General features: G+C 40.6%; 1 protein-coding gene and 1 pseudogene across 1 annotated transcript in view; one reads left to right on the top strand and one right to left on the bottom strand.

Annotated features, from left to right (window-relative positions):
* Positions 1-4,408: 4,408 nt before the first annotated feature.
* Positions 4,409-20,891, top strand: part of Carnmt1 (carnosine N-methyltransferase 1) — a 32,533-nt gene continuing 16,050 nt past the window's right edge. The window contains exons 1-3 of the mRNA XM_052188534.1: positions 4,409-4,819; positions 11,148-11,343; positions 12,136-12,299. Of these exons, the coding sequence (XP_052044494.1) occupies positions 4,617-4,819; positions 11,148-11,343; positions 12,136-12,299 (563 nt within the window). The 5' untranslated portion in view covers positions 4,409-4,616. The remainder of the gene's footprint in view (positions 4,820-11,147; positions 11,344-12,135; positions 12,300-20,891) is intronic.
* On the bottom strand, positions 15,286-15,691 carry LOC127684527 (60S ribosomal protein L23a-like; annotated as a pseudogene).

The following is a 20,891-nucleotide window of genomic DNA, read 5'->3' as shown; positions in this document are numbered from 1 at the left end:
GAAAAAAAAAAGAGGTCTTTGTTTTATTTATTTCTTTTTTTGAGACACTATTTTGCTGCATGTGTCAGTCAGCCTTGAAATTACTATCCTCTCCTCTCAGCCTCCTGAAAAGCCGGGCAGTAGTCCAACCATGCCTGGCTCCTCAGGGTTCAGAGAGGAACAGGAATCCTATTGGCCATTGAGCTAAAGGCCACTTGTGCTATATGCTGGCAAATAGTCTGACCGCATTCCACACATCCTGAAAATCCGAGTAAGGCGAAAGTGAAGAAACAACAACAACGGGGTAGGTTGTCTGTCAGAGAAGATTTCAGCACAGAATAAGGTCCAGGGTGTAGGATGTTTAGTGCAAATTGTCTCAAAGAAAAACCAACTCAGAGCAGTTTTTATGAGCTCCCCTACCCCCATATGTTTGTTTTCACTAGCTGGAGAACATGTGGCTTCTTTTTTGATCCCTGGCTTTAGATTTGTTATGTACAGGTTTAAATACATACAGTGTGTTGACCTTGCATGTTCTTGTGTGTGCATACATAGATACATAAACATAGATGAACATCTACCTTTCTATGCATATGAATACTGGGCTGTATGCTAAATGTGTGTTTGGTTTCGTAAGAAACTGCTAGAGCCTTTGCTGAACACTTCTCCATATGGTCTTAGATAGACCTAGATCCCACCCCTGTCTCACTTGTAGAAAACATTTTATGTGTGTATATGTCAGAAGAGGGCATTGGGTCCCCAATGTAACTGCAGTTACAGACAGTTGTAAGCCACCAAGTGGGTTCTGGGAACTAAACTCAGGTCTGCAGTCAGAACCAAAAATGCTCTTACTTACTGAGCCATCTCTCCAGCCCGCGACTTTGGTTTTTATGAATAATGAGACTGCTGGGAACTCACATCCTGAAGTAAGCCTGGTCTCTCTGTCCCTGTTCCCTAGAAAACAAGCTGGTCTTCAATAGTTTAGCCCAGTGTGTGGCCCCAGGATATAACACCTAGGGCGGTCTGCTTCCCGCAGCCCTCTGCTGTTATGTAGATAGATGACGTATGCACAGAGGAGATTCCAGCCTCCTTGGGGCAGCCTCCCTGAGCACCGGCAGGACCGGCTCATCAAGAATTTCAGGCTTCCACTGACCCTTGCTATCCATCTGTACACAGTGAATCTGCTTCATGTAATTAATAGATGGGAGTTTTCTGTCTCAGTAGATGCAGGATATGGAAATAGAGTACCTCCCTGCCCCCCCCCCCCCCCACTCTCCCAGAGCAGGAGGCCTGTCACTTCACATTCTCATCACCAAACCTTTAAATGCTTGCTTAGCAGCTCTGTGGAATAACTGGAGAGACAGGCGAGGAGTGTGCTTTGTGGTTATGCCTGGACACGACCTCCTGATGACAACGTTTCATAGCCCTCAGCCCCCATGGTTCCGTATTTTGGGAAGATTCCCACAGGGGAAAATTATTGCAAAAAGGTTAAGTCAAGGAAGTCTTAAGGGCAATATTTTTTTTTTTTTTTTAAAAAAGATGTATTCTAAAAGGCTCTGAAAAGAGACAAGAAAATCTATTTACTGGGCTCACAGGTCCAGCCTCTGTTGATCGATCTCATTCATTTATCTTACTGTCACTGTAAGAAAGATGCTACATTCATTCTACGAATAACTCAAGTCAAAGTCACTTTCTAAACAAGTAGTAGAATCATGAAGTGGCAACATGAAAAGGAGAGACCCTACTTCCAGTAGCTCCCAGTGGCCTTCACCGCAGAGGTGTCAAAAAACGGGAGGCAACGCATTCACGAAAGAGGCAGAAAGAAAGGGAATGAAAAAAGAAGAATGTGGCTCACGTGTCCAGGGCAGGAAAATCATTCAGCTGAATCTCTTCCTTTACTTGATAAAGGAAATAAAGCTTTGAGGCAATAAAATGGGGGGGGGGAACTATTTGAAAAAATGCAAATGGTAAGTGTCAGATTCCATCATAATCTAATGTAAGCACAGTCAGAGTCTGTAGGAGGTGTTGTAGGTGTGCATCTGGACGAGGTAGGACAGAGCCAGGAGCTTGCTGCTCTGGCCTCATGCTAGCCACGTGCAAGTAACTGCTGTGTTTCCACGTGAACGCCTTAACAAGACAGATCCTTAAACGCTGCATTGTTAACAGGGTGCGGCAATTCTTTCCATAAAGAATTTCAAAATGTTTGCTATATTCCCAAGGATGTTAAAAACTGGATAAGTGATTGTTGTTACCCATGACATTCTGGACCGTGTCAATTAGACTATTCTGGCCTGTGTCATATTATGATATTTGTAGGTGTGTAGGTCTGCTAGGTATAAACAGACCTAGTAATGGCTAAAATTTTAAGGATTTACATGCAATTTCTAAACATCAGTGTTTGAGAAAAATGGGAATTCGATAGAAACTCTGGAGGAACAGGAAAAGTGGGGTGGATTGTGTCTGGATATGAAGTGTGGGTGACTAGGAACAAGGATAAAGAAATTATATTTGTACTCCTTTACTTTCTTCACTAGGTGTTTGAGCCATGGTACTTTGTGAGTCTTAAGAAATACACTGAGGGAAGGAAGGGTGTGGCACAAGTCTTTAATTCCAGCATTTAGGAGACAGGAGCAGGTGGATCTCTGAATTTTTTGTAGTTTGTTTTTTGTTTGGTTTTTCAGAACAGGATTTCTTTGTGTAGTCTTGGCTATCCTGGAACTAGCTCTGTAGACTATGCTGGCCTTGAACGTACAGAGATCTGTTTGCCTCCTGAGAATGCTGGGATTAGAGGTGAGAGCCATTACTGTCCAGCCGTATCTCTGGGTTTTAGGCCGGCCAGGACTTCATAGTGAATGAGATTCTTCTCACACACATACACACACACACACACCGAGAGAGAGAGAGAGAGAGAGAGAGAGAGAGAGAGAGAGAGAGAGAGAGAGGGAGGGATGGAGGGAGAGGGAGAGAGTATACACTGGAACACCATTCTTTCATTCCTCTGTTGCCACAGAGTGAGTCTGTATCCAGACTGGTGTCCAGATGGGCAATGCCTGCTGGCAGCTCTACTTCTTGGGACACGATAGCCAGTTAAATGACCAGATACCAAGTGACAGGGCCATTGTTGAGAAGACCTTATTCACCTTATTTGGGGAGACAGGCACTGGCAAGAAGCAAGGACTCGGAGCAGTGTTTGTAGGTGTGGAACTGATGAAGTTCACACTAATGTCTGTTGCCTATTTTTCTGTTGTGGAGTGTCCACCAGAGACGACTGCTCAGACATGGGTTTAAGCCAACAGTAAGCTCGATCAGGCAGCCATTGACTGCACTGGGTGTTCCAGATTCCAGTGTAGCATTGAGCCTCTTGCAGGATGACCTTTATACACAAAGCTATGTTCTGGGTTGACACACTAAAGTTAGCAAAAACAGCCAGAAGCAGAACACCACAAGCTAAAAAGCAAGGTTGGCATGTTTAGAGACTTTCCCAGAACTTTCAGACTTTTTTTTTTAAGATTTATGTATTATATGTAAGTACATTGTAGCTGTTTTCAGACACCAGAAGAGGGTGTCAGATCTCTTTAGGGGATGGTTGTGAGTCACCATGTGGGTGTTGGGATTTGAACTCATGACCTTTGGAAGAGCAGTTAGTGCTCTTATCTGCTGAGCCATCTCTCTGGCCCTGGATTCAACCTTTGTTTTAGTTTGACAGGTGGTGCTGTCTATGTGTTGAATTTTACAGCCTTATTAGTACTTTCTTCATAGAGTCAGTTGTGCTAAGGTCTCAGGGCCTTCTAAGATCTGGGTCTCTGTTACAGTTCTACATCACAAGCGATGAAGATGCTGCCAGTAACTATTCACATAGCCATGACAGCATGAGCTAGGAGGCCTCTGACATCATTGTGGAGTGAATTTGCAAGACAAGCGACCAGCTCACAAACCTTCAGGGCTTGCTTCTCAGTTTTTTGAAGATTTGACTGGAAACACTGATTCTGGTTCATCTCCCAGCTGATGGGATGACTCTTTTCTGATTTTGGCAACTTGGACTTTTCCGTTGGTCACCACCCCTCTTCCCCGGAGCACTCTAATTGCGCCTTCACGGGTGCTTAAAGGGAATCTACTTAGAAAACGAGTTTAAAAGGCTAACGTTAGAACTTCCCTTTTTGAGTTTCTAAAGTTAAAACAGTCAAAGTCAATTCATGGAAACCTACTTTTACTTTCTCTTGCCCTTCCTGTCCTGCCTCAGAGCCCGCCCTACTCCAGCCGGCCAGTCAGATTCGTAGCCCCTCCCACCGGCTTAATGGTGCTTGCCGCTCAAGTCCCGCCCCCAGCAAAAAGCTCCTCCTCCAGCCGGCCCTAGGCCCCGCCCTCCAAGCGTATTCGGACGTCAGCGCGTCGTAGCGGAAGCCGGGCAGCGAATGAGCGCGGGCGGCTGCGGCCTTAGCCTCGTTGTCGGCGCGTGCGCGGGTCCGGAAACCCTGGCGGAGCGTAGCGCGAATGGAGGCCTGAGGGCGGCGGGGGCGGGGCGTGCCGCGAGCGGGGGCCTTGGCCGAGGCGGGCGCCGTCTAGAGGAGGCCCGGCCGTCCGCCACCACGCACTCGGGAGCCGTGAAGCGCAGGCGGGTCACGCCGTGGGCCGCGGCGGCGATGCAGCGAAGACGGCGCGCTCCGCCCGCGTCTCAGCCGGCCCAGGACGGCGGGCGAAGCGAGGAAGTGGAGGTGCAGTTCTCCGCCGGGCGTTTGGGCTCGGCCGCGCCTGCCGGGCCCCCCGCACGCGGCACCACCGAGGACGAGGAGCGGCTGGAGCGTGAGCACTTCTGGAAGGTCATCAACGCGTTCCGCTACTACGGGTAAGGCGCGCCCGCCGCAGTCTCGGGGCCCGCCTCGTGGCTGGTTCGCGGTGCCCATGGTCTCCTGCCTGCGGTCGGTCCTATGGGACTGCTGCCCACCTCACTCGGAGCCGCCGGGACGAGCGTGCACTTTTGTAGAGAACTGAACGGTGCTGCTGAGTGGCTCTAACCGGATGGTGGCGGGTAGACGGGATCCCGGAATTCCAAAATGTGCAGCTTGGTAAGGAAAAGAGAGCAGGCACCGGAGCCGGCTTTATGTTCTTGTAGTCTGCGAGTAAGTATGGAATTCCTTTCGTGGGCTAGGCATGGTTGTAGGACCCTTCAGTATGCTCTCCATTCGTAACACAGCTTTCCCAAGTTCAACATTTCGTCTAGATGGGTGTTCAGATAGCCTAGTCAGAATGCCTAAGTGCAGGTCTGATAGCGTCTTCGTGCGCCTGGGGTTTTAGGCAAGGATAGTATATTTATATCCGTAAGCGACACAGTCCACTATGTTCTGAACCCAGAGAAACAGGCATAACCCCTGGTGCGGATCAAACCAACCTAGATGGTACTCAGGTGCTATTTGTATTACAGCTGTGTATATATGTAACTCTTTTTGCCCAGGCGAGACCTCCATCAATAGCGGGGATGAGCCTTACTTTTATGGCACTGAGTTTGGCAATGCTGTTGAAGCTCTATTTTTAAAATAAAACATAGTTGCAAAAAAGGACACTCCGGTACAGCCCGGTTCTGTTTTGGCCAGTGGTTACTTTACTTTGTTACTCTTCTGAACTGAATAGTTATTTCGGATCTGATCGTTGCAGACTGGCAGGTACGACAGGTGTTTTCTAGTTCTAGGCTCACACACTGTTCCTTGGATCAAAGACTTCGAAGAAATAATTTCCTCATTGAACTCAGAGGTAGAGGGTATTTTCTGATAGTACCATATTTTACTATGGAAAAGCATCGATTTCTGGGAAACACCTTGGCATATAGTAGGCTTGGTTAAACATATGTAATTATATTCAGTTTAAATATATTGGAACCCAAGGTCGGTGTTTGTTATTAATTATTGGGTGGGCTGTTGGCCTAGGGGAGAGGACCTTTGACCTGGTCTTAGTGTGTGCATTTTCTAGTTGTGACATGGTTCCCGGTGCTTTCATCTCTCTCCCAGTTGAATGTTCAGTTTGGGAACGGAACTTTTCATTGAAATTTTTCCTTACCTATACAGTGTCTGTGAGAAACGTCCCAAATCTTTGGAAGAGCAGTGTCACATATATGGCAAGTATTATGTTGCTTTCCAGCATTTTTGATAATCTGCAGTATAGTGACTGTCTATACTGCAGTCACTAGTCACGGGTGGATAGGTTTAAACATTAATTAACTAAAAGGTAGAGTCTCAGTAGCACATTTAAAGTGCTCCTACCACCTGTTGCTACTGTGCCACAGAAGTCCTTTCATCATAAGATGAAAGTCTGGCCGCTCTGTTCTGGACTCCTAGCACATTTTAGAGGGCGTACGTACTTTTACCACTAAATGTTACAGTGAACTGAAGACTTAAAGGTCAAAAGTAAAGAAATGCCTTTGGCTCCTGAGAGTACCAAAGACATCCTTTAAAAGTAAGGTACCATCCGAGTTTCTTTCTCCAAGGATAAAGTTCTTGGCCAATGAGGTCTTTATAGATGTTCACCTCCACACACATGAGCATAGTATAAGCGAAGGGCTTGGACGGCTGCTCTACAAGGAGTCTGCAAATGCTCCCACAGCAAGTGGGCCAGAGCTTAAACCTGCTGTAATAGTAAAGTTAGCTCAGAGTATGGCAAGTAAGAGACTCTGCTTTCAGTTCTGGTCAGATGCCCACCCCCCACAATCTTTTGTTAGTTTGTTGTCTTTTCTAACACTTGGTGTGGTTCTAGAGTTTGCACTTAAGCATGTGCTGTACCACACTCCGCCCAAACCCAGTGTGCCTGTTTTTTTTTAAAAAAAAGATTTATTTTAAAAATACAAAGTACACCATTGCTCTCCTCAGACAAACCAGAAGAGGGCATCAGATCCCATTACAGGTGGTTGTGAGCCACATGTGGCTTCTGGGATTTGAACTCAGGACCTCTGGAAGAGCAGTCAGTGCTCTTAACTGCTGAGCCATCTTTCTAGCCCCCTACTCCCCCCCCCCCCCATTGTGTCTTGTTTCTGGCAGCTTTGAAGACTACTAGATCACTGGGGTTAGGGAATGTGCTTCCTTTCATCTAGCTACCAACCAGTCAGTTGCATCAGTAAATACAGCTTAACTAGCTCAACTCCCGGCAGCCACAAAAGCAAAAGCCTGCCTAGCATTGTTTTTTTGTTTGTTTGTTCTTATTGAAATGTGGGGATTTGAAAATGATAAAGAATGAAGTTGTACCCAGAAGAACTACTAGTAGGGCAGGAGAGGGTTGGGAGACCTTAGGTGAAGGCAGCATGCATCTACAGCCATATTCCTAGGTAGCACCTCTCTGGTGCTTTTTAACCATAATGGGGCTTGGGGCTTGTATACTGTGGGGATGAGAAAAATCACTTGGAGATATTAACTCTCTGATGTGAGTGTTAGCTATTTAGGAAGGGGGATGCATGTTCCTAAAAATTTGTTTGAGGTATAGTGAACAACAATTGCCTAGCTGCTCACAGTGAACTTTATACTGTTGCCACTCTGCTGTTTGCCTAGCTTTATAAAGGAAACTATAGAACTATATATAAGTTGATTTTATAAAAAATCCTTCCAAAAATCACTTTATATTTATCCCTCCAAGCCTAATAATACTACTTTTGAAATTTTATATCCCTCTCACCTTTTTTCTAAAATATACCCTCAATCATCTCTTGCCACCAGTGAATCCCCAAAATTAAGTCATTTATTTGTAAGGAAAACAGGCTCTGTTTGGTTCATGGTGTTAAGGGTGGGAAGTTGAAGGCTGTGGAGCCGGTTTAGTGAAGTCTTGCAGGTGGAGAAGGTCCATGGACCCTGAGGCAGTGTAAGACATCACGTGGTAGAGGACTTGGGCCTCCTTCCATTTTTATTTTCCCCAAAGCCACAATCCCATCAGGTTAGGGTACTGCCCTTCAGGTACCAGCCAACTTTAGTTATTTCCTGAAAGTCCTGCCTGCAGATACCATAGTAGACTTACATTTCTACCCACTTTATACCTCACAATAAGGATTAAATTTTAACGTACATTTTTGTGGCTACTTTCAAACCATAGCAAGTACAAACAGATTGTGAATGCAAAAAAGTGCACTACTCAATGCCCTTCAGTTAGGAAATGTCTTAGTAAATTTTGGTTGCATAAAGTAGAATGTTAACAATCATTTTATTCATTTTTTTTTTTGAGAGCATTTATCCAGTCTGACAAAAATTCTTTTGAGAAGGACAAGGAATTATAAATGTTTCTCAGACTGGTATAGCTTAAATCTTAGCTAAAAGGCAGATTCTCCCTCAGTAGGACATAAATGTGGCCTGGTGTATATTCCTAACCATTTCCAAGAGATCTGCTATTATGTGTACCACATGAGTAGCTGTTACATGAAAGCAGCCTATGCACAGAAGGACCTCCTGTTGTTATGTGTGGCATCTAAACAGTCATAAGAGCAGAATGGTAGTTAGCCAACAGATGGGAGGGAAGGGGTGAAGCCGTGTGAGTACGTGTTGGTCAGAGGATCCAGTGTTTGACTGAAGACACTGATAAGTATGTGAAGTGATGGGTTAACTTGCTTTGATCATCCCTCTTTGTACATAAAAAGTATCACTTTATGTCCCGTACCTGCATATAACCCAGATTTGTACGTTCAGTCATGAGGGAATTCGTCTTCAACAAGATGAGTACCTGGTAAAAAGTTAGCAGTAGTTCCTTCTAGAAGGTGGATGGCTATAGCTCTTCCCCTGAGTATTTTTACTTTTCTACATTTGTTTGTATTTTTATGTGAACGTGTTAATATGTAAGAAGTAGGTATGCCTGCTATATTTTTGAATGCTATATTAGTCAGACTCCTTGTCATGCTGATAAACTCCAGTGTAAACAATTCAAGGGAGGGCAAATGTATTTCGACTCACAGTTTCAAAGGTTTCAGTCTGCCGGAGGAAAGATGACTGAGCAGTGCAGCTGGTCTGGCAGTCAGCAAGCGGAGAGAGTAAGGCTCTGGACAAGATGCCCCACAGTGTCATCATCTGCCCCGCCCCTGCGCCCAAATCCAGGGCCTGTCACCTCCAGCTACCTCATAGAGTTTCTAGAGCCTCCCTAGAAAGTACCGCCAGCTAGGAAACAAGCCTTTTGTACGTAGATTTTTATTTTTATTTTTTTAAGGAAAAGAACTTCATATCTAGCGAGTACTGATTATGTTTGCTAAGTTTTCCATATCCAGTGAAGGTTGGTAGCATGAACAGGGGACTATGGTGCCTGCCTTGTAGGCTTTGTGGAGATGGTTCACCAGTCCCTGTTGTGTACATGCGTGATGTTTATTAAATTCCAGCACATATTTCCATGATCACTGTATTATTTTTACCTTGTTTTATCAAGACACTTTGGGTGTAAAAGGGATCATATAGTAGTAGTAACAAGCTAGATTACAGTATTTCTGACTTGAGAACGGGCCTACTATCGTAAATGTAAAAAGGCAGTGTCAGTGAACCCCTGCCTAGGTGTCCTCCTCCACCAGACTTGGGGCCTCCCTCCCACAGTACGGCACTTGCTTTTGGAAACAGGACTGTGGCGTGGATGTGCAGCACGAGCTTCTGTGCTTCGGTACTCCTCAGGATTTTACTTTTTCATTTTAAAGAAGTACTTGTTTTATTTGTGTATAGAGAATGTAAAGAAGGATGCAGTGAATTCCTGCGAGCCCACCACCCAGTTTCCATAGTCTGCGCACACGCCCAGATACACACATACTGACATACATGTGTATTCACATGTATATAAACACACTCACATGCTCACATACACACATGTACACACACACACACACACACACACCTACCTCCCTTTTCCCCAGAGAGGGTATGACTTTCCTTGCACACTGGCTTGGTTCCTAAACAGTGTGTTGTTTAGTGTTATATAAGGTGAATTTGGATTTCATCTGTACTTTAATGTGCTATTTTTAAGAAATATTTGTGGGGCTGGAGAGATGGCTCAGAGGTTAAGAACACCACCTCCTCTTCCAAAGGTCCTGAGTTCAAATCCCAGCAGCCACATGGTGGCTCACAACCATCCATAACAAGATCTGATGCCCTCTTCTGGAGTGTCTGAAGATAGCTGTAGTGTATTTAATATAATAAATAAATAAATCTTTTTTTAAAAAAGGAATATTTGTTCTTGATTTTATCTTTTAAAGTTGTAGCCATGCTTTGTTTATTTATCTGCATTCCTCAGTATAATTTCTTCACCGTGACCACTGATAATAGGCTTCCTGTTTGTGGGGTTTTATGTTTGTTATTTGACAATGCTGTGGTGAAGGCAGCTTGTGTTTCTTGAGTTTGTGTAGGAGTATAATTTCTAGGTCATAGGGCTGATAAACATAAGTTTTACTAAGGATGCTGTTAATTTGCAAAATGGTAGTATTCATTTCTGGATTCACAGTTAGCATGTAAGTGTTCTAATTTTTTCCATAATTCACAAATATTTGACCTAGTTGGATTATAGGTTTTTGCCAATTTTGTTGATATAAAATGACATTTAACTTTTAAAAATGAGGCTTTCCTTTTTACTTCATAAATAAGCAACCCTCAAAGCAACCATTTAAGTTAGAAAACCTTTGGAATGTAAATTGTGAATATTACATTTGAAACCCTATGGAATTTTAATTTTTTCAATTGCTTAATACTTTTGTAATATATAATTTATATTTTTCAAAATTCAACTTGGCCAGCTTTTAGTTAGCTTCAAAACATACTGTGTATTCTGTATTTTTACTGTTTTGATTCTGGGGATTAAATCTAGGCCATTTTAACTTTTACAGCAGCTACTGATGCTACTTGATGGTGTAGCTACACCATGATTAGGTTTTGCCCAAAATGTTTTTCAACTTGAAAATTGAAATTACTAAAATAATTATAAATTAATCTTTGATGTGTCCTTATTAGTGTACATGTCTGCTCTAGTTCATTCTATACCATTTTGTTGTTGTCGATTACTCTGAGAAGTATTCCTCATAAAGTAAAAGCATAATCAGTCTTTCCTTCACCCAACCCAGGGCAGGAAACAAGGGTGCTGTGCACTCAACTACAGAATAACAGCTATGTAAGTTGGCAGTCTTAATGAGGCTGGCCTCTGCTGAGAGAATTACTTTTGCCAATTAAAATAAAACACCTTTTCTGTTTTAGCACCAGCATGCATGAACGAGTGAACAGAACAGAGAGACAGTTTCGATCACTTCCAGATAACCAGCAGAAACTGCTTCCTCAGTTTCCTCTTCACCTGGACAAGATCCGGAAATGCATTGACCATAATCAGGAAATACTGCTGACCATTGTGAATGATTGCATACATATGTTTGAAAATAAAGAATATGGAGAAGACGTATGTGAAATCAGTTCTGTCTCTTTCAATGTTAGGGTTATGGTCCAGCTCTTGCGCAGGTCATCCACTCCACTGAGAGAATGGGTGTTCTGTGAGCACCCTATGTTCAGGGTGAACACTGTTTGTTTTCATACTTAGGTAATTGTGGATACTTTCACATGGTATTTTAGATGCTCTATTATATAGGGGACTTAAATTTCTGAAAAGACTTTACTAGCTATATTAATATATATATAATATATAATATTAACTAATATATAGAATATTATAATATATATATACATATACATACATATACATATACATACATACATACATATATATATATATATATATATATATATATAATATTAACTAATATTTCCCTGGTTTCTTTTTCAGTATCTTATATTTGTTGATATTCATCTTGCCCTTAAAATTTCTTTTCTTAAATCTCAAGTGACTAATAGTAATAACTGAAGGCTGTCTGTATCCACATGGTAGATTTTAGCCAGTCTGATGTGAGTCGTTCATGCTACCCATCAGTGAACTGGACGGGCTTTCTTACCTCTCTTGAAGGGTGGGGTGCATGTCTCCACAGTAGCTCCGTCTTGGTCCAGCCCCAGTAAGGACTAGTGAGGGTAGAAGAGAGAGCACCAAGCTTTCTTATGTCAGACCTCAAGCTGCACTTGAGCTCCTACTTAGGTGAGGGGCTAATGACTACCATTGACCCACCTGTGTCTTAGCATGCTCATTTACCTGTATTCAAACTGATTCTAAGAAAATAACTCTTTTTTTCCCCCTTTTAAACAGGCCAATGGAAAGATTATGCCCGCATCTACGTTTGACATGGATAAGTTAAAATCTACACTGAAACAGTTCGTAAGAGACTGGAGTGAGACCGGGAAAGCAGAAAGGGACGCCTGCTATAAGCCAATCATTAAAGAGATTATCAAAAATTTTCCAAAAGAGAGATGGTAACCACTACTGCATTTTTAATCACTTTCTGTAAGATGTAATCATTTAGCTGCAGCATTTCACCTTGTGATTCATTTTCATAGTCGCTCTGTGCCCGTGTGTTTATGTATGTGAGTGGTGTATTTGTTACTGGATGCTTCAGTTGTGTGAGATTGAAGTTTTTATGTTCACTAGCATTTGCCCTGGTAAATACGAGAAATTTGAAACTCTTAGAGTAAGTATTTATAGTCAACAATACTCACGGCATTATAAATTGCTTTTATAATAAAATGATAATGATAGGTTTTATTTTACCTCATTGTGAGATACTTAAAAGAAATGAGGCATCTACACCTAGAGAAGCAACTAACCTTTTGACCACAGTACCCTCGGGCATTTGAAAGCCTTTCAGACTTACATCTGTAAATGAACACAATGAAGCACATAGGGCTGCAAACAGCCATTTACTATGAAGTAAAGATACTGAAATCTTTAAAAGCAGACTTGCGGATGCTGGGTGATGCTTGCTGTGATACCAGAGGGCCCGTGTTTGCACCCCAGTATCTGCTTAGACAGCCAGGCTCTCAGTGCTCCCGGTCTCTCTCGGAAATTGAGGTGGGAAACCGCAGTAAGACACTCAACACACACATAAACAAACAACAAAAAGTAATTTATATTGTAATTAAAACAAATACTGTGCTATTACATACTCTTTTTTTTTTTTTTGCAATGTATTGATTAAATATAGCCTGGCAGTGGGTATAAGTACTATCTTATAAAAATGCTGAATACTTTGTACATTATTTTCATAAAAATATGATTCTATTTGAGGATAAAGTCACGGATATTCCTAAACCTACTATTGCTTATTGCCTACATTTTTGGAATTGAGAGTATGTATTAATTAAAGATTATTGCTGTTAGAATCTATTTGGAACTAGAAAGAAGCCTCAGTAGTTAGAAAATGTTCCTACTGCTCCTGCAGAGGACCCGAGTTCAGTTTCTAGCCAAATACTATTAAGCTCATGTTACCTGTAAAATTCCAGCTCCAGGGGACCCGGTACCCTTTCTGGACTCTGTGGGCATCTACAGTCACATGTGCACATTCCCACAAACAGACACATAAAAATAAGTCTATACTCAAAATTTAAAGTATACTTTTTTAAATAATAAAATAAAATTGAGTTTTTCCCCATACTCATAAGCCCAGTGAGTTTTGTCTTAGACCCCTGGGATCCATAGGTCCCCATGTGTTCACAAGTCCTGAGTTTGGGTGTATCCTTTGAGGACTGTCAGTATCTTTGTCTCTTATTCTCTCTTTTGAACTTTTAATTTGAAGTAACTTCAAAATTATGCTTCTTTATCAACATTCATGAAGTTTTGGCATTTTACAACATCATTCCCTAGACGTCATTCCCACCTTCTCCTTTCCTCCTCCAGCATGTGGATTTCTAACACCACACATTCAGAATTATTGTAAAGCTGTTTGAGAGTCACAGCTTAATACTTCACAGCTTTAGATTTTAGGGTCTCACTGTGTAGCCATGGGTGGTCTGGAACTCACTGTGTGGACCAGGTTGACCTGAGCACAGAGCTCCACCTGCCTTTGCCTCCTGAGTCTGGACTTAAAGGTGTGTTCCACTCTGGACTTAAAGGTGTGTTCCACCACACAGGCACAGAGTTTATTCTGGAGAATAAATCTGCCCACTTTCAGTTAGCAGATTCAGGAACTTGACCCTTGAGCACAGTTCTGGAATTGATGGTATATCCTCAGTTTGTGCTGTGACGCCTGGAAGGTGTGGCCTTTGTCACCTTCGAAGTTTGCAGGCGGCTTTTTAATAAAGGGGCCCTGCTTCCGTCTTCTTTGTAGCCATTTATTTTGGGGACTTAACAGTTCCTATTTTATTCAGTGAATTATAATCTTAAGTTACTATTGCTTTAATTCTGTTGTTTAAATTCTTCCATCCTTGGGGATTTCTTTTTTTGCTGAAAAATATAAAGTATTTAAGACCCATGTTGTAGATTCCTGTGAGGTTTGGTTATTTCTCCAAGGATTTGATTGCTTGTGATATGGAATGCAACCTAGGACCCCAAATACATGCGGTCTGTTCATTGTTACTTTGAGCATTCTGCTCTGACACACACTCATCCGCAGTGCTGGCTCCTGGCTTGTACAGGATCTGTCTCTGCCGTTCCGTGCTGAACTTTATGGTTTTCTGAAGCAAGGTCTCACTGTAGCTCATGAGACCTCTCATGCTGGCCTTGAACTTAAAATCCTGCCTAGGTCGACCTCTAGAGTGCTAGGACCATGGCCAGGTGCTGCCATGTCTTAGCTCTGCACAGTTTTCGGTGATTTTTTTTAAAAGTCCCTCCCTAATAATCCTGACATTTGTGTTGTTTCAGGTTTTTTTTTTTTTTTAACTTCTTTTATTTTCTTGAGTTTTTGCATTAATAGTTTTGTTTTGGTTCAACATTTTATGCAGCAACAACAACAAAGCCAAAAACAAATAGTGAAGATAAGAGTAAATAAGTTATTCAAAAATAAATTATGTTTTGCTTTTTCTGTTAGAACACTAATATAGAGGGCAGAGTAAAGAATTCGTTTTTCATTTCTGAAATACTTATAAGTATTTATTGCTTTATACAATGTCTTAAGAAAATTTTCTATAAACTTTGCATCACGAAATATAGTAATGTGGAAATGTCTCTTTCTAGAAAGTGAACTGGATTATAAAGTTTTGTCTGCATTTTATCTTCTATTTCATATACAGTGACTTCAGCATTTTCCTGAGACAGAGTAGTAGGAAAAATTTTGCAACAGTGAGTAGTTACTGATGTCTTGCATAAAATAATTACGTCTCCAATAGTAAATCAACTGCTGTGGACATAGGACATCAGCAAAAGCTAGGAGCATAATTTTTTATGGCTGAGTCAACTTTTTTTTTTAAGGTGAAACAAAGTGTATATTTAGAATTAGCCATCTGGACTGTGTTTAGATGATCACAATCATGTCGCAAAATCCAAAGCTTAATAATCAGGAGCCGAGTGAACATGAGCCTTCTCTCCGTTAGGCCTTATCAGGATATTGACTTTGGCCTCATCGATGTCATAGAGTTTCTTCATGGCCTGTTTGGTCTGGTGCTTGCTGACTTTGACATCCACAGTGAACACAAGCGTGTTGTCCTCTGTCTTCTTCTTGGCTGGTTCACTGGTTGGGGAATTAGATGATAGCATAGTGGTGCTACTCTTTCGAGGGAATTAGAACTACAAGGTCTTGGGGCCACCTGAAGGTGGGTGACTTGTGGTTTTCCTTTTTGTGGCTGTGGACACCTTGCAGCATTAGCTTCAAGGTCTTCTTCACTTTGGCTTCAGCTTTGGGAGGGGTGGCAGCTTCCTTTGCTTTTGGCTCCATGATGGTAAAAAAGCAGAGTAAACTTTTAACATAAAATGCTTGACTAACTTGCTGTGTGTGTGTGTGTTAATTATCTAAGCTATCACAATTTGTTTTGTTTTTTTTTTAATCCAAGGTACCATCTGTCCTTTCTATATTTTGAGTTAGCGTACTACATAATGGTTTGTTGCATTATGGCATATATGTCAAACATGGCTCTTGCTCATCTACTTCCCCACTGTGTCATGTTTCAGGAGAATAAATGCAGTGAAAGTCATGATGTATATGCTTATGACGTGGACATTTTGGGCTGTACTTTCAAAATAGGATCTATCTTTCTTATAGATTATTTTGGGGGGAATTTCCAGATCATTTCATACAAAAAGTTTTAATTTCTTCCTTTCCAACTTGAATGCCTTCATTCCTTATTTTTATTCTTAGGGGTAAGCTTTCTCTTTTCACCTCTGGTTGTAATGTTAACTGTGGGGTTTCTCTTTTAAGATTTTATTTATTTATTTTATATATATGATGAGTACACTGTATACATGGTAGCTGCCTTCAGACACACCAGAAGAGGGCATTAGATCCCATTACATATGGCTGTGAGCCACCATGTGGTTGTTGGGAATTGAACTCAGGACCTCAGGAAGAGTAGTCAGAGCTCTTAATTGCTGAGCCATCTCTTCAGCCCCCTCTGGGGTTTTCTTAATTCCCCTTTTCTTGTTGAATGTTTTCCACTGTTCTTTGAAAGGATGTTGGATATTACCTTTTGATTTTATTGAGACAACTGTGTTGAGGTCTTCCCTCTATCCTGTTTTATTAGAATCTCATTTCCTTGTGTTAAATCACCCATGCCTTCTTTAGGGTAGATCACATTTGGTTATGGTAAATAATTTTCTAAGAATATTGTTGAGTTAGATTTGCTAACATTTTGTTTGGGATTTCTTTACTCATTCATTGTAAGGGAGAGTTGCTAGTTTTCTTTTGCTAAGACTAAGCCTTGCCAGCTGGGCGGTGGTGACGCACACCTGTAATCCCAGCATTCTGTGAGGCAGAGGCAGAGGCAGGTGGATTTCTGAGTTCGAGGCCAGCCTGGTCTACAGAGTGAGTTCCAGGACAGCCAAGGCTACACAGAGAAACCCTGTCTCAAAAAAACCAAATCCAAAAAAAAATCCCCCCCCCCAAAAAAAAGATTAGAAACACACACACACACACACACACACAAAACCAAAAAAAAAAAAAAATAGGGTAAGCCTTGCCTTCTACCCATGATATATTGAGAAGACAACAAATTGTTTTTTATTCTTCTCTGAAACATAGGAAGTAATCTTCATTAAAAATCATTTTGAAGACTTTAAATCAGAATAGTGCAAATTGCCATTCTTACAGGCTCTTGTGATCAGCCAGCAGTGCTACTGCAAGTTATCTGTGTCCTTGTTATATGCGGGCCTTACCATTGTGCTACACTGTGCCATCTAAGATTTTTAACAGTGGCAGTTCATGAAGGATTCCATAGCTATTAGAATAATGAGCTAATTTCTTGTATTAGCTTTTTATAGTTTTTATAATTGATCTAAGTTTTATGAATCTTTATGAACATTATTACTTCTATGGGGATATTACTTGTTTTTAAGTTTCTAGTTTTTAGTCTCTTAAAGTCACTAATGTTTTGCTCAATAAAGAGCTGGATAATGGCTTCTTTAAGGTCTAAGTATTCCTGAAAATTCATAGTATTTTCCTTTCTGAAAGTAGCTTGTAAAGTCAGGCTCTTTATACTTTGAGTGTACCAAAGTTTGAATTTCAGATGGCTTAGGTCAATATAACTTTGGATGTTTATCATTTTATTTATACTTAAAATTACTGAATAATATATGCAGTTGTATCTAATCAGCGCTTCAATCCTAGCTGTCTAATAAAAAGCGTGTCATTGGTAAAGGTACTTAGGAAGCTGGTACACTTGCTGGTTTACAGTTTACTTTTCAGCTGTAACAGAGTGTGTCATCTTGTAAACAGATGAATTAGTATTAGGTGGTGCTAGCAAATTATTTTAAAAGTAAAAGAATAACAAAAGGTATTTTTCAGTAAGTAAAGATGTCAGAGCTTAGGATTAAGAAGGATATGGAATAAAAAGGATATGAGTCTTCTGTCACTGCCACCCATCTAGCCCTCCCCATCCTGAAACAGCGAGCGAGGACTGCAGCCGTGACACTGATATATGTCCACATACATACTCATACATTTTAAATGAAATATACTGGGGGGGAAATGTGTATTCCTCCAATCTTGGAGCTGATGGAAAAATTGTACATTTTCTTCTATATCATTTTTTTAATGTAGATTAGTTTCTTTGTACTAGATAAGAACATTAATGTAAACGTAATGCCATATATACAATTAATGTCAGAGCACAGGTATCTTCTGTACCTGTGCTACATGGTTGAGGCAGGATGATTGTGAATTTGAGGCCAGCCTGTGTTGCACAGCAAAACCCCGTCTCAGAGAAAGAAAAGGGCCTGGATGAGGCACAGTAATTATAGTTCCTCAGAATCCAAGTTAGTTTTGGATAAAGCATAGTCATTTGGGTCTCAGATCATACCACAAAAGGCATACAAACTTGATGTCCTTACATATACCTGAGCTGAACTTGACTCAATTTCAACTGCCTTTCCTTACTGAGATTTCAGGGAATGGCTATCCTGAGATGTCTATGAAAACTATCATATTTAATGAATAAGCATAGAACTACCTGTTCTTGCTTATTAAAATGTTTTATGTAAACACATGTACTTTACCTGTTTGTCCAGGTTTGGGAATAATGTGATTGGGCTTGGGAATAATTTTGAAGGTACAGATTGGCCTTTGCATTGTTGATAAGGAAATGCTTTCTATATTTTATTAAATGCTGTATCATTGGTGTCTTTGTTGATTTTACATAAAGATGTTTTCTATGTTGCTCTTGTGAACAGTTGAATAATGGAGTTAGCAAACAATACTCTTTGTTTTTGTTTTATTTTCACTTAAAATTAAAGGTTAGCTGAGTGTGGTGGCTCTTATATCCTAGCATTCAGGAGGAGGAGGTGTGAGGGGCGATGCAAGCTCAAGGCCGGGGTGGGATGGTTTATTATAGGCTAGCTAGGGCTAACTAAGGTTGGTTTTGGTTTTTTTGTTTTTGTTTTTGTTTTTGGATTTGGTTTTTTCGAGACAGGGTTTCTCTGTATAGCCTTGGCTGTCCTGGAACTCACTCTGTAGACCAGGCTGGCCTGGAACTCAGAAATCTGCCTGCCTCTGCCTCCCAGAGTGCTGGGATTACAGGCATGCACCACCACCGCCCAGCTGCTAACTAAGTATTAAGACCTTGTTTCAAGCAAAAAAATATATGTGAGCTTCAAGGTTTTTTTCAAATATGAACATAAAAATAGTGCAATGCTAAACATTTGGTAGACTAGTATATGTTGAAATTTTCACCCAGACAAACAATAAAGAAAAACAACAATGCAAATGTTCAGTTTCCCCAGGTCTGCTGGTTCAGTGCTCTAAAAAGTACATGCACGTGAAGAAAGAAACATTTGAGCCAGCCTTAAAGGCTCGGACGTTTTTATTGTAAAAACTATTAACTGGTTTGTTATTTCTTGTTTTAAGATCTCAGTTCATTAGCCTATTTGAAGACCATTTGGGGGAGCATTTGGTTGTTGAGTGTGTCACTGTTTACTATACTCCAAGAAGACATTGGCTGACTGACTTGAAAATTTATCTTTCCCATAGTTTTTAGGAAAAAAAAACTGAGTTAAAAAAAAAACATGCTTTCTATTTTATATTAAAATAGAAGTATTATTATATTTATAAAGGGATTTGTTAGCTTAAAGGAATCTATTTTAAAAGGGAAAATAGTGAAATTTTAGAATGCCATATTCATTTGTATAGAGAACATTCTGTCTCATTCTGAAATCTTTCTTGACTGAAAAAGTATGTTTTAAGCTTCTTTCAAATCAGAATTTTAAATGTTCATGATTCTAGAATAATACTTCAATGATAAAACTAAAATTAATAATTCAAAAGAAAATGGCATAAATTGGCATAAAAGGACTATAAGACAATCTCACAAGAAAATTCAAGTGTAGAAACTATGTTAAGCCATTTTTACATAATGTTTTGCAAAAAATGAAAATTAGGAAACAGTGAAGCTGTGGAGAAACATGTCTCTTGTGAAAGAAAAAAATAGGAAAAATTTTATGAAGGATAGTTTGGTGGTGTTTGTCAAAAATCTTTCTTAGCGTTCAACATTGTTGAATCAGATTTACAGATATACTTCTGTGAGTAGAAAGTATTCTAATATTACAATGCCAAAATATTATAGGTAATGTAGATGTATGTAGTTGGAGTTTTCCTTTTAAAGGCAGGGTCTCAGATAGCCCAGGCTGGCTTTACACTCTCTGTGTTGCTAATGATGACCGCGAGCTCCTCGGTCTTCCTGCGTCTGTACCCTGAGTATCAGGATGTCCGCATATACTACTGTGCCTATTTTTTCTGTAGTGCCAGGGTTTCCTCTGTGCCAAAGAAGCACTATACTAATAGAGCTGCATCTCTGTCCTGGTGTAACATTTTAATGATTTACTTAGTAACTTATGGTTAGAGAGAGGGATATCCAAGAGGATATCCTGTTGAGAATTTATTGACATATGCAGGCTATAAATATAATGCCCTCATCTGATTTAAATGCTTTGATAGCTACAAAAAAAAAGTAAAATAGTAGGATAAAGTTAATAAACTAGAATTTCAGCTTGTATCAATATGAAAGATTGCTGAGATTTTTTTCATTCATCTTATGTCAAGTTTTTGAGGTCCAACTTATTTTACACTTAGAACATATACCACTTTATATACTTTAAATAATGTGAATTTTGTGCTGTCTGCTCTATTAGACTAGCTATGATTCAGAGAACTATTTTTGCTGCTTAAAAGTTGCAGGAAGGGTGCACAGCCTTATGGCCTAAGCTGTATGCGTTTCTGAGACTGACGTAGAAAGAGAGAACCAATTCCTGCAAGTTGACCTTTGATCTCTACATGCATGCTGTGGTACATAAGAGAACGAACACACACACACACACACACACACACACGTACATGGGGGGGTTGCATATAATCCTACCACTAGGGGTCAGCCAAGTGTCACCATGCTGATACCACAAAACAAAGTGTATCATATTGGAGCTTGCTAGTTTGT

The sequence above is a fragment of the Apodemus sylvaticus genome, chromosome 1, assembly GCF_947179515.1.
Source record: "Apodemus sylvaticus chromosome 1, mApoSyl1.1, whole genome shotgun sequence".
Lineage (NCBI taxonomy): Eukaryota > Metazoa > Chordata > Mammalia > Rodentia > Muridae > Apodemus > Apodemus sylvaticus.
This window is presented reverse-complemented; position numbering and strand designations above follow the sequence as displayed.